At 44.2% G+C, this 14,391-nt stretch overlaps 1 protein-coding gene across 2 annotated transcripts in view; it reads right to left on the bottom strand.

Annotated features, from left to right (window-relative positions):
• Positions 1 to 894: 894 nt before the first annotated feature.
• Positions 895 to 14,391, bottom strand: part of BZW2 (basic leucine zipper and W2 domains 2) — a 46,385-nt gene continuing 32,888 nt past the window's right edge. For both annotated transcript variants that reach the window (XM_083468395.1, XM_083468396.1), the window contains exons 8-12: positions 13,374 to 13,544; positions 11,380 to 11,526; positions 10,743 to 10,881; positions 5,433 to 5,555; positions 895 to 1,338 (exon numbers count right to left, since the gene is read on the bottom strand). In XM_083468395.1, the coding sequence (XP_083324521.1) occupies positions 1,301 to 1,338; positions 5,433 to 5,555; positions 10,743 to 10,881; positions 11,380 to 11,526; positions 13,374 to 13,544 (618 nt within the window). In that variant the 3' untranslated portion in view covers positions 895 to 1,300. The remainder of the gene's footprint in view (positions 1,339 to 5,432; positions 5,556 to 10,742; positions 10,882 to 11,379; positions 11,527 to 13,373; positions 13,545 to 14,391) is intronic.

The raw sequence follows: 14,391 nt of genomic DNA, 5'->3' as shown, positions 1-14,391 counted from the left end.
TTTTAAAAAAATAAAAAATCCTGCCAATTAATCAGTCAGTGTTTTAAAATTTATTTATTCAACATATACAGAAGTCTCTTAAAAGTTGTTTTAATCGATTATTATAACCAATTACAGGTTCAGATTAATAGAAATGGGTTTTAAGCTATATAGAATAGAATGAAAAACAGCAATGGATGACTTGTATGAGACAGGGCAGGGAATTCACAAAGTTGTTATTACTTATTTAAAAACAAAGCAACCCAAACTCAACTCTAATATAGGTGTTTTAGGGTTGGTAAACATGCGATTAATGTTTCCATGTGGAAAGTTGTTTTTCCCTTTGCTGTAACACAGGACTAGGGGATCTGTGTTCATCAGCCCCAACCGACATGGCCAGTGGATACAGATTATGAAGGTTGTAGTCCAGAAACATTTGGAAGACCACAGGGTTCTCATCGCTCCTGGAATAGATAACCGCCACACATTTTTCGTGGAAACCCTGCAAGGACCCAAAGAGTTTCGAACCTAGCACCACATGTTCCTAGAGCAGTCTGTCACGGGTGTAAAAATGATGATGCAGGGAGAGTCACACCAAGGAAGAAGCTTGCCATATTCACTAGGCTTTGCCAACCTTGTGCTCTCTGGGTATTTTGGACTACAACTCCCATCATTCTCAGCCAGCTTGGTCATGCTTGCTAGGGCTGATGGGAGTTGTAGTCCAAAATACCCAGAGAGCACAAGGTTGGCAAAGCCTGAGGTAAAGTGTAGACTGGACCTTCCAAAACATCTGCCCAGAGTGGCTGGGTGCAAATAGCAAAATTATTATTAAATCCTTCTGCAGAAGGTTAGCAGTAGTTAGTCACATGCAAGCCCACTTCTGAAGCAAAAGAAAAATGCGCAGAAACATGAAAGTAAGATTTTTAAAAGCCATTTAATTTCCCCAAAATGTGATTATGTCGAATCACACACAAGCAAATATTGAGCTACACGCACAGAACATCCCTATGGAGAAACACTGAAGTGTTCATATGTAGTACCTGAAGACTGTTAATAAAAAAGGAGTCCTTAAAGGATATTACTTCAGTTTTCCTATATGTTGTTTCCTTGCTGAATGCCTCTGCCTACAATAGTGTACAGGGCGCCAGAGGAAGAGTCTCAGCATTTAATGTCTCAGGGCTCCAACATTTTATTCTTCTAAACAAAAGGAAAGCCTAGCCTAGAATTTTCGGTATGACACTGGAGTAAGAGTCTTTCTCTTTGAACGGTACAAAATTCTGCAAGAAGCAGCCGGCCACAGCGAATACGTTTTGTGCTTTGTTCAGCCATCTTGGTTTTCTTCCCCTTCAGATTCGGATTCTGAGAGGTGAGAGAGGGAGGGAGGGAGAGAGAGCAGAGGAAAAGTGAAGATTTTTCTCCAACTACTAAAACAATTCATGTGGCAACATTTATACAGTTATTCCTTTAACAAGCCCCAAATGTTATTTTAAGGCTGGATCTACTACACACAGGGGGAAAACCACTATAAGTAAGTCATAAATTAAAGCATTATAACAAAAGAAAAAAACATTAAAGCCGCACAAAGTTTTGTGCTCTACAGCGCCATCTGGTGCCACATGTTTATAATGCAGTTATAGTGTTGTAACATGGCTAATGTAGCTGAGTCTTCAATCAATGAATCAAATGCACTATATTGTACTGCAGCAGAGGTGGGAGATCTGTAGACTTTCAGGTGTTATTGGGCTCCATCTTCCATCAACCAGCAAGTCAGGGATCATGGGAGTTGTAGTCCCGCAGCAATCCTGCACTAAGGAGACGAGACCCCTCCCTAGCCCTTGGGACGAAAGGCTGTCTCCCCACTCTCATGCCCACTGTCTCTCAGTGGCTCCTCAGCATACCACATGGAGGCTTGACCCCCAATGGCAGCAGCTTCTCTGGCACAAGAGATGGGACAAGTTGGTCTTACGCCACAAAGGGATAGAGCAGGCATAGGCAAACTCGGCCCTCCAGATGTTTTGGGACTACAACTCCCATCATCCCTAGCTAACAGGACCAGTGGTCAGGGATGATGGGAATTGTAGTCCCAAAACAGCTGGAGGACCGAGTTTGCCTATGCCTGGGATAGAGCCAAGATTCCCAATGCATCGGGGTGGATCAGGATCTGCTAGTAGATCTCTGGGCAATTTGAAGCAAGGATCAACAAGGATCTCCCACTTCCCAGCTGTATAACAATGGCAACAACCAAATGATTCCTCCCCTAGACTGTATGGCTGCTGCACTGAAGGAAGCTGGGTGTGTGGTAGTTGGGGATGAGGGAGGGAGAGAGACAGATCAGATCAGTTCTGTTCAGTTCTGGTATTCACGGTAAAACCCTGGGCCAGATTTTTAAAATTCTAAGCATATGTCTTTTGTACCTGGCTTTGGCTGGTGACTCTCAGGGTAATAATAAATCATCATCAACAACAACCACAACAACCTGCAAGCCTTCTCAGCAATATACTGTATCTGATTCACAGCAACACAAGCACATTTCAAAATGTGCATTAAACCAATTATCTCTTTCTTTCTCTTATATGTATGTATGTATGTATGTGTGCATTTGACACATTCATTCTGATTTTTCAGAGCCTTCTCTTTATTCTGATTTCAGCTACACTTTCTGAATTTGCTAGAGGCAGATTAAAGACAGAATTCTCTGCAGAGGAAAGGGGGGAAAGCAGAGTGCCTGCTGTTTGCCAAAATACAAAAAAAGAAAGAAAGCCCCAAGATATTTTTAACTAAAAATAATGTTTCAGGGCTCTTTGACATTTCGGGACAGAATGTTTTTTTGCTAACATTTCTATCATTACGAGGTCTTGACACAGGTTGTTACTCTCCACATCAATTCTAACAAGTATTGCCGTAAAAAATAAAATAAAAGGAGGGAACCAGCAACCTTTGATTGTTGATAGAAACGGGCTAAAAGCAAATAATAAGCTTGGATTTTGCAGGGGAAGCAGGCAAGTCCTAATAATTATAACCTGCCAATCTCATGTGCAGCTAATATGGGATTAGTCTTCAAGGGGAGCTGCTTAAAGACTTTCTGCAGAAAGCAAAAATAACTCTCCATGGGTGGTCATCAGAAGAAAGGTGGGGGAGAAAGCAGCTCTTGGAACCAGAAAAACGACTCTGTATTACACAGTCCAACTCAGCTTCTACAGTTGAGTTGGTGCCTTAAAATTACCTTTTTCCATTAGAGTTTTTTCCCTCCCAGTCACTCCCCTCCCTTTCTAACAGGACTCGTATGACAAAGCAAGAGGAGTTTTGCCGATGGGTTTGAATCCATATCTAACCTTCAGTCCAGTGATTCTGGCAAATGTTCACAGACTTGTATGCAAACTGTGTGTCATGACACCTGTGTGTAGGTGTGTCGCACAAACACTCCCTGTGCTCCTCCCGGGGCTGGGAGAAGGTTAGTTTAACCTCTGGTTTGCTAGTAAATGGGACGCGGGTGGCGCTGTGGGTTAAACCACGGAGCCTAGGACTTGCCGATCGGAAGGTTGGCGGTTGGAATCCCCACAACGGGGTGAGCTCCCGTTGCTCAGTCCCTGCTCCTGCCAACCTAGCAGTTTGAAAGCACGTCAGAGTGCAAGTAGATAAATAGGTACCGCTCCGGCGGGAAGGTAAACGGCATTTCCGTGCACTGCTCTGGTTCACCAGAAGCGGCTTAGTCCATGCTGGCTCCCTTGGCCAATAAAGCGAGATGAGCACATCAACCCCAGAGTCGGCCACAGCTGGACCTAATGGTCAGGGGTCTCTTTACCTTTACCTTGCTAGTAAAACTGAACTACTGTGTTGCAAAATGATGCACACCCAAAAAGTGTGTTGTCAACATAAAAAGTGTGGAGAGCTCTGGGACAGTTTTTCCTTTAAGTGTTTGCAAAGGCCTGGCCAGCAGGATTCACACTCACACACCTTAGCTAGGCAATTGGGCCACATCCGTTTCACAAGTGATTTGCCATAATGCACAAGGAGGTGCTGATTAAGACAAATCAAGAGTCTGGATCAAATCAAGAGTGGAACAGCTCATGCTGGTGAAGAGCTCTGCACATATTGGAGCCACACTGATCGTTTGGTTCAGGAACAGAGTAAAGTTAATGTTCCCATAGTTATCGCTGAGAAGCATGCTTCGTATCGCAGCTGAAATCATGCCCAATAAATGAGCTCCTGGTCGAAGCCCCTTCACCCCAAATACATATTTGTGGCATGAAACCCACAAATGGTTTTGAATCACATATCATTACTGTATCCTGTTTTATATATAAGCTATGCTATAGTGGGCACACTTGACTGACATCTTGTTTGTCATCTGAACTCCTTTCAGAGGCTGCTGCAAAAGAAGCAACTGCTTATTTATAAACAACCATTCCTTCAGAATTCTTTCCTGACTAGAATGAGGACAAGCTAAAATCCCCAATTGGGGGCAGGGCAGGATTCAAGCCATTTAACCAACATAAAGTGTATTTGGGTGGGTGGGTGTGGCCACATTCACACACATTGGGGAAGGTTCAGTTTTGCACTACTGTGCAAAAATGGCCCAGACACATGAAGAACCCACAAGCTGGAGATGACCAGTGCAATCTGAGGGTTGGGGAAATCAGGCCTGGAGGCCAGATTGTCAGTTTGCATTTCTTTATGCAGAAAGTATTGATCTGATGTGCAGAGATCTCTCCTATTCTAATTAATTCAAGAGGGTTCTGGAAGCTTCTTTGTGTGAAAGAAACAAGCAGAAGGTTCATGATGTTTGGGTTATTCCTTCAGAGAAGTTGAGTACAGCTGGCTTAAACTGGTTCCGTTAAGGTCATACTGACTATAATAAGAGGCAAGAAGGTATGTAGTGTTAAGGTTTAGTCTTACTATAAGTTATTGTAAGTTTAAGTTAAGTCTGCTGCAACTGGATTTCTTATGGAGAGTGCCAATCCTGAATGTATATCGGATTTGTGACCATTATGTTCATTTGCCTTCAGTAGCAGTAAAGCTCTGCTGGATGAAATATTAATTGCCTCTGGCCTATTTTTTTGGGAATCCTGCAATGGGTTTAAGTTTTTACTCTGCTAACTATACGCTGGAATCTGCTCCAGGCCTCAGGACTCTTCCTAACCCTTCCTCCTCTGGCTGAAGCCCTCACTGTTTCTCCTACACACCCTCTCCAGGTCTTTTGTCTGGCTGGAACATATCCTGAGCTCTCAATAATGCCTCTTGCTTTCCTGGATAGAAAGTTGCAGGCATAAAATATCTCTGATGTGCGTGGCTGGAATACAAAAATAAGAATCGCATCTGTTGCACATGTGGCCCCCAGAAAGTTGTCCATGAGGGAATGTGGCCCTTGGACTGAAAAAAAGTTCCTCACCCCTGATGTAAATCTTGGTCCCATTGCAGATATAACCAAGAAAAAAGGAGGAGGAGAACCTTACCTTCTTCAGCATTTTGTAGCCACTCAACAAACTTCTTCATCTGGTCAAGGAAGACACTTTTGCCTTTGGCAACATGTGCCTCTTTGTACCACTTCAGGATGGCTTCTTCACTTAGGACATCAGCTGCAATTCAAAACCAGGGAGTATACAGTTAGGAAGTGTTTCTGGGCAGAGAATTAGCACACACAAACCCCAAAACTGCTGCTAGTTTTTTTGTCTGTTTTTTTTTTTAAAAAAAGGGCTTTAATGTGACTACACCACTTCAATCGTCAGCAAAGCCTGACAGGAGGGACTGCAGCTGGAAACGGAGAAACAAGGGAGACTTAACTGCACCGCTAGTATTCAGTGATCAAGCACTTAAAATAATTTTACGTTACATAAAATTGCTTCCTCCATTTCTGTTAATGATCTGCAACACGCCAGCCATGTCGCCAAGAGGAAGGCCAGTTGCCCACCTGGTGTTGCCTATTCATTCTACATCAAGGGCAAAGATGGCCATCTCTGTGGGAGCCATCTGGTGTCTATAATCTAAACATGGATTCTTCATTTCAGGTTGCCATGGAAAGTAAGCCCCAACAGAGAATCAGAAAAGCCCTGCTGGGTCTGACCAAGGTTATATCTAGCCCAGCATTTCTGTTCTCACACAAGCAGAACAGAAGCACAGCAACACCCTCCCACTCATGAGAATTCAGAGGCAGGCTGCTCCAAAACGAGAGGAAATCATGGAATCGTAGAGTTGGATGGGACCATGAACATCATCTAGCCCAGCCCCCTGCAATGCAGGAATCTTTTGCCCAACGTGGGGCTCAAACTCATGACCTTCAGACTAAGAGTCTCACGCTCTACTGACTGAACTATCTCTCATACTAAATATAATATTCAATGTAGGCATCATGACGAGTAACCACTGGCAGCCTCATTAATTTACAACTGTCTTAAGTTGGTGACCATCATGACATCTTGTGGTACTGAGCTCCAGAGTTTAACTGGGCGCTTTCTTTGGTCTGTCCTGAACTTTACCACATTAGGAATGTAGGGAATTGTCTAATACCAAGCCACCCTATTGGCTCCATCTAGATCAGTATCGTCTACAACTACTGGCAGCAGTTCTCCACAGTTTCAGATAGGAAGTCTGCTCTAGCCCTAACTGGAAATGCCAGGGATTGAACCCAGAACCTTTTGCATGCAAGGCTGAAGCTCTACATCTGAGCTACAGGGACTGTTCATCTCCATTGGTTGACCTGGGTCCTAGCATTAGGAGAGGGAGAAAAACTTCTTTCTACCTACTTTGTTTAGACCATGCATAATTTTATATACCTCTATTGTATCACCCCTTAGTTTTCTTTCTATTTTAAAAAATTAAAAATCCTGCCGTGTTGTAACATACCCTCAAAGGGGAGCTGCCCCAGTCTCTTTACTGTTTTGGTTGCCCTTTCCATGCTCTAAGTAGCAAGGATCTATCTTCCATAGATTCCCACAACAATTTTAGAAAGCCGGTCACATTTGCACTGACTGTGGCAAGGAACTCTATAGGTCCAGGGCTGCTTTGGTACACTCTGCCAGAATTCCTTCACAGAAGCAGCCTCCACATGAGGGTTTTCAGGAATCTCACATGAAAACTTACACATGTGTCGTTTATTGTTTGCAGAGGCCAATCACTGATGCTTGAAGAGAAAATCCAATGACGATCATGTACATCACCATCCTTATATGGGATTTACCAACTTTGACACAGCACAGACTTCTATATAACTGAAGTAACTTGAAGACTGGGCCCACCAGATGCTACTGGACTTCAACTCCCATCATCCTTTGCCATTGGCAGTGCTGGTTGGAATGATGGGAGTTGGAGTCCAACAGCATCAGGAAGGCCACAAGTTCCCCAGCCCTGCTGTAAGCTAACAACATCTGTTCCCAGAACAAACTAATTGAACAGCTTTTTATGTTTCTTTTAAGGCTCGCTGCACTTATTTTGTGAATAGCTTCATCACATTTGTTTTAAGTTGTGCTGTAATAATCATATGCATTGGCTTTAAACGGGAATCAACAGTAATCCCAGTTCTTTGCACTGCAGGCCCCCACAGCAAAGGCAGCCTCTTCTGCACTCCCAGGTCATATGAGACCCTGTGAGAGTTCCCACTGTCTCCTGAGAGCTCTGGAGTGGGTGGAATAGCAGTGCATTGAAAAGCATTGGCCACCCAGAGAGCTGCCTTATGGTTTCAAGCAGAAGACAGTGAACTGGAAAAGGGTGTTGTTACCCTAGGATGTTTTTGGGGTATTGGGTAGGGATGAGGAACCCATGGCTCTGCAGCTGTTGTCGGACCCCCACTCCCATCAACCTCAGATGCTCAAAGGTAAGAGGACTTATGGTTCAACATCTGGTGAGGAAGTCCCTGAAACAGGGACAGAAACTCTTCAGTGTTGCAGGTGCTGAAGAATGGATTCAGCTTCAGTTAATAAGGACCATTTTATACACATTTTCCTGACTTGGCTAGGAAGCCTCTCAGCTAATCTCACATGCCCACCAGGACATTGTAATTAACTGCAAGACAACAAGTATTCTGTGTTGGGTTCTGTTCAGATCGCTTAGCGCTTATTTTATGTACTGCTTGAAGTCCTACTGACTGCAAAAATTTGCAGGCAGGTGCTAAAACTGACTTGGATCACTCATCTGGTCGCTGCCGGGGACTGGAATCCATTTAGGTAGCTAGAGCTTTCTGAAGGAGACAATAGAACTTGTAAAAGGGAAAAATAGGGATCACATGGAAGTGGGAAAGAACTGTCTTCCTTATGCACAACCTGCTTAAGAGTCAAAAGAGAATGAAGGGACCTTGAGCAGGCCTTGAACAAGCACAGAAAAATAGACTGAACGAGTCACCAGTGCGAATTAAAAGGTCAACTGAATTTTCCTTTAATCTCGAGAAAGACAACTTGTAATTTATTCATGCCTTCAGTAGTTCCCAAAAAATATAATATTCTCTTGTCAGAGAGTTGCTCAATTAAGCAATCATGCAGGACAGGGTGCACTTAATCATACCCCTAGGTTGCTTTCTGAAGTACAAGGAACACCAGAGGGGGAGATTTATAGTTAGCTATTTATGATTAAAAATGATTAAGATGACATTTTAAATGCTGCCGCAATTTTAGCTGAGCAGTTGTGGGAAGAGTAGCTCCCCCGTTGCTGCCCCAAGTGATGTCAGTCTGAGCAAAGCCCATGAAGCGATTCGTGGTGACATTCCCAGTGGCTGGAACCAATTCCAACCACCCACTCCTTTCGGCCCTAGGGGACTGTTATAGACACGAGGAGCAAAGGCCCGCACACATGCCTTTGGGGGAATCTGCAAGGCAACAGATAGCTCCTGTTTTGCAAATCTGGGATGTAATCAATTTTTAAAAAATGAACTTAAAATTAATTCATATCATATGTCTGGTGGACAAGAGTCAGGGGCCCTGGGTTAGTTGGCAAGATATCTCCAGTTGAATCGAACACATGGCGGTTGACCATGTGATGCAAGGACATCTTTGGGATAGTCGTATTTCTGCAGGAGTGGCTTCACGGATCAGGGTTTGGTGCTGATGACATGCATCAGCCTTTGCCAACTTGGTGACTTCCAGGTGTTTTGGACTACCGCTCCCATCAGTCCCATCCAGCACAGTCACAATAGTAGCATTTGTAGTCCAAAACGTCCAAGGGACATCAAGTTGGCAAAGGCTTGAGGGACATTCATTATATTTACAATATGAGAACAGCCTGCTGGATCGGACCAATGGCCCATCTAGTCTAGCTTCCTACTCTCATAATGGCCAACCAGATGTCTTTGAGAAGACCATAAGCAAGGCCTGAGCACAAGACCACTCCAGCAACTGGTATTCAGAAGAATTTGCAAGCTGCGACCATGTCTGGCCCAGTGTCTGTCCTCACTAGAGTCGTCATTCCCCCTCCATTTTGTCAAGGGCTTGAGTGTTGTCTTTTTTAGCTATATCAGTGAGTGAGAAGGCGGCTCAACAACTTCCAGCTGTCAGACCCAAATGCCTCAGTCTACTGTTTTAATTATGGCACTACAATCTATGCAAACAAGGAGCATTATGAAACTTCCCTGCTGAAGACTTTTCCACCTCCTTCCACTATTTATAGCAACAATGTCATACTATACTCCTAACACCTTGCAAAAGAAAGACAGATAGTCTCTATGACAACAAGCCATGGACCCATTCCCTTATATAAAAGGAAAATGGAGGGGTGGGGGTGGGGATTTGGCAGCTTAGCTAAAGAATTGAAAGTGCCTTCCTGGATCTTTCTGAACAAAGAGATAGAATAAGAGATGTGCTGTTAATTGAAATTTCCAAGGGAAGCTATTTAGAGTCTGTTAAGGTGTAGGATCTTTGTTTAGCTTTCAAGCGCTTTCAGTAGACACCCCATTCAAGAGATGCTCAGCCACCAGTTAAGAGTCGACAGCCCCAAGCTACCGATTACAAACCCTCCCAAAAGCCTGCTTCTGGCCTTCTGCAGCCCTCAAGGCAACTCATGGGATGGCTCTCCTTATCTCCAGGAAGCTTATCATGTCAATGGAGCATAGATCATTGAATGGAAATTGCTTCTCACATCCTGCACTGCTCCTTAAACTGAGCAATAAAGAGGGGGGGGGGGGAGCTAACAAGGAAATGCAAAAGAAGGAGGCAAATTAGGGCACACAAATCTCGTCTACTGGAAAGTGGGAATACATGAAGTTGAAGAGGACGCAGCAAGAAACAGCAGGCTCCTTCTGGATGAGGCAAGGCTGTGGGTCAGACGAAGAGCAACCACCTTGCACGCAGAAGGTCCCATGTTTGATTCCTGACATCTCCGGCTAAGGCTGGGAGAGAACACTCTCTGATACCCTAGAGATGCGCTGCCGGTCCAGCCCAGTATGAGGCAGCTTCTTGTGTTCCTATGTAACAATTCCAGCGGACAAGTTCCAGGTTTAAATGCGCCTGTATTTCATTGCACTGCAAGCTCAAGCAGTATCACCAGACATCTCTTAAATGGGAAGTATTACAGCACAATAACACTGGAGCTGCAGCAAGTCACAGGGCAAGAAGATGCAGGCCAGGCCGCAACTTAGCAGCACAATCCTGGCACATTCAGCTTTTATAGAACATAAAGAGAAAAACAGGCAGCGGACACATCCTTTCATGTACCTCATGCTAAACCTATTGGATGAACTATTGTAGTCCTGATGTTTTAACTCTGAACCCTCTTTAAACATTTTATGTAAATTGAATAATGGAAAAAGGAAGGGAGGGAGGGAGGAAAGAGGTATGGTCAAATACCTTTATAAAAGAGCACCACAATCTTCTGAAAGGCTTTCATAAAGTGGATGTTATCATAACAGTACTCCTGAACCTTCTGGAGAAGGATCAGCTCTGATTGGCCCTGGGTGCTGAATACAGCCAGTAAAGGTGCATATTGCTAAAACAACCAGAGAAGAAATTAAGTTATTCTTTCATAGGCTAATACAGAAGAGAGTGTTATGTTTCGCTGCAAAACAACCACCACCACCACCCAGGATATTCTTTTAAGGGTGTGGGCATGCAGAGTACTGTCGCCTGCCACATCTGCAAAACACACCAGTGGGATATTCACTCTGGATAACCTGTCCGTTGCATGCCTGCAGTTATCCAGGAAACTGATTTACAATGAGCTGCTCTCAAAGAGCCTTGAGTGAATGAACCTGGGAGCTCTCCATGCTCCTCCTGTTTTGAACATGCCTGCAGGCTTTGAGAGGATGAGATCTATCACTGTGACCAGCGCTTAATGCTAGCCTTCCTTGCCAATGCAAAACAAGCTTTCTATTGGATGCGCATCTCCTGTCTTTGACAGCCATGCACACACATGTGCTGGGACTGCTGCACAAAAAGGGATCCAACCCTCCGTTCTTACTGTACAAGCCAGCCGTCACTTGCACACCTTCAGATGTTTCAGTGCTTGCTCTGCAACCAGCTCTTCTTTCTTGTTCCATTCAACTGCGTTCATTATGCAGGTCCACAGGAGTCCAATCACAGCCGGTTCTGGCAGGTCGTTCCTCTTCATTTCTTCTTTTACATAAAGCACCATCTGCAGTGGAAGATTTTATTTTATTTTTTTTAAAAAAAAGAATAAACTGAAGCCATTCTCTTAAGTCACACCTCCTGTCTGCTGCAAAACTCCCTCCCAACGATTTTATTTGCAGGGCTGGATGAGCAGTAAAAGAAAACATGTCTTATATTTAATATGAGTTGCTGATTTGGTTCAAATGCCAATGTTTAGAGAGAACACTCAGGCCAGGGATTCATTCAAGAGTATAAATTTTAAAGAGGGTTCACTGCATTTCACACCACGCCACAAGTGAGCATTTGTACTAGGATACTGTCAACACACCATATGGGGAGTAAAAATAATTCTCTTGGCAACCACTAGAGGACAGCCATCACACTGGAAAAATAACAACAAGAAGCACTTCTCCTGAAAAACTGTTCCATTTGGCAAGGCCAAGGCGGCTGCACTGCTTCCTGCTCAACCAGTGCCAGCCTACAAGGTGGCCTATAATAAAATGTTGCTATTGTTCTTGTCATGAAATTCCACTGAATACAGTGGTGCCCTGCAAGATGAATGCCTCGCAAAATGAATTTCCTATGGGCTTGCTTCGCAAGATGACAATGTCTTGCGAGTTCCTGCTGGTTTTTCCCCCTCCCCCCCTTTTTCTAAACCGCTAAGCCACTTATCAGCTGATCCGATCAGCAGATAAGCCGCTAAAAGCCACTAATAGTGCTAATCCGCTAATCCTTCAATGGGCTTGCTTCGCAAGACGAAAAAACCGCTAGATGAAGAGAATCACAGAACGGATTCTTTTCGTCTTGCGAGGCACCACTGTACTGTTCCAGAGCAGAACTCCCGATGTTTAGTTAGCAGAGCAAAGACATTTCCCCCAAAATAGACCAGAGGCAATTGTATTTCATCCAGCAGAGCTTTACTACTACTGAAGGCCAATGAGCATAATGGTCACAAATCCAGTACATTCAGGATTGGCACTGTCCTTAAGAAATCCAGTTGCAGCAGACTTAACTTAAACTTGCAATAACTTATAATAAGACTAAACCAGGCATAGGCAAACTCCGGCCCTCCAGATGTTTGTGATTATAATTCCCATCATCCCTAGCTAACAGGACCAATGGTCAGGGATGATGGGAATTGTAGGCCCAAACATCTGGAGGGCCAGAGTTTGCCTATGCCTGGACTAAACCTTAACACTAAGCATACTATGTACAAAACACCACACCAGAAGGGAAGAGAGACAGAAAGAGAAAGTGTGAAATCCAGGCTCCTTCTGGCTTTACTTTTTATAGTCAATATGACCTTGACAGAAAGAGATAAAAGAACCAGTTTAAACCAGCTATACTCAGCTTCTCTCAAGGAATAACCCAAACGTCATCAACCTTCTGCTTGTTTTTTTTTTCACACAAAGAAGTTTCCAGTACCCTGTCTACACATCAGATCAGTACTTTCTGCACTAAGAAATGTAAACTGTCTCATGCCACAGTAAGCAATGATGCTCTCTTGGCAACAGCTCAGCATCAACAGCTGCTTCTATATGTGACAACACACCTTCCCACAGAGTCAAGCAGCTAAAAGAAGCACCTAAAATGTTTCTAGCCACTTCCAAAATCTGCATTCTGAATTCAGAAAGTGTTTCTCTCTTGCACACACGAAGTATACCACAGTCTTTGCCAAACTAGTGACCTCCAATTTTTTGAATCACAACTCCCACTAGCCCCTATCTGATGCACGCACTTACAGAATATATTTTTAATAGGCACACCAGGTAGCTATCCCTTTCTTAATAACTCCGTGTTGTATCCTCTTTTGCAATCAGCGTTCTTTTAATTCCCCCCTTTGTTTGTTCTAGTTTGGAAAGCTTTCCCCACCTCTTTAATTGGGCATTCCTGAGAAAGGCGCTCCTGAAGCTCTTTCTGTAGTTCTTTCCGAGTCCCCAGCGACTGCTGGACCCGGAGGAAATCTGACAACTCCTTAAGGCCAGCATCAGTGAAATACTTGGCAAAATGTTCCACATTCTGCCGGTTGGCTGGAAACAGTTCCTGGAAGGAGAAGGAAATTCACTTACTTTTTGCAAAACCACATAAAATAGATGTAGACGTAAGGCAAGGGTATTTATACAAAAGAGAAACGCAGAAACTCTTCTTAGTAACTTGCAAAAAAGCAGAAGCAGTGCAAGGAGGCCATTTACTACAGTCACACCTCGGGTTATGAACAGTGTGGGTTGCACATTTTCGGGTTGCGGACCACGCCGAACCTAGAAGTACCAGAACAGGTTACTTCCAGGTTTTGGCGCTCATGCATGCACAGAAGCACAAAATGACATCATGTGCAGAAGTGCCAAATCATGTCGCGCGTGCAGATGTGGCGCTTCAGGCTGAGAACGCTGCGGGTTGCGAACATGCCTCCTGCACGGATCACGTTTGCCACCCGAGGTATGACTGTTCCTAGTCGGCAAATGGATCTGCACATGTAAGTGGCAAAGCATTGCTGGTAGCTCCTTGCGAGGCTCCAGAGATTGCACATTTCCTTAAAATCGCCCAAAGGACTGAGGTTGGTTTAAAAAGAAGAGACTTGGCTAAATACACAGTCGGAGGTGGCAGTGTGCAGTTCTGGCTAGGAGCCCTTTGGACCTGTTGCACTTCCCATCCTCGTGATGAAAAGGCATTCAAAATGACACCATGGAGCATGGTTGCACAAAGGCAAGGTGGCATCTCCTGTGGTTCTCTCCATGCCTTCTTGCATCAGAAAGCAGAATCTGCACCAAGCACGGATGCTTCCCATAGTTCTTTTCCTAACCACGGTCAAAAGGCAATAACTGAATATAGGAAGGTGGGGGTTTCTTTGTTTTTGTTTTAAAAAGAGTAGTCGTTGCAAAGGCAGTTTACA

Source organism: Podarcis liolepis, assembly GCF_965112155.1.
Source record: "Podarcis liolepis genome assembly, chromosome: 12".
Lineage (NCBI taxonomy): Eukaryota > Metazoa > Chordata > Lepidosauria > Squamata > Lacertidae > Podarcis > Podarcis liolepis.
This window is presented reverse-complemented; position numbering and strand designations above follow the sequence as displayed.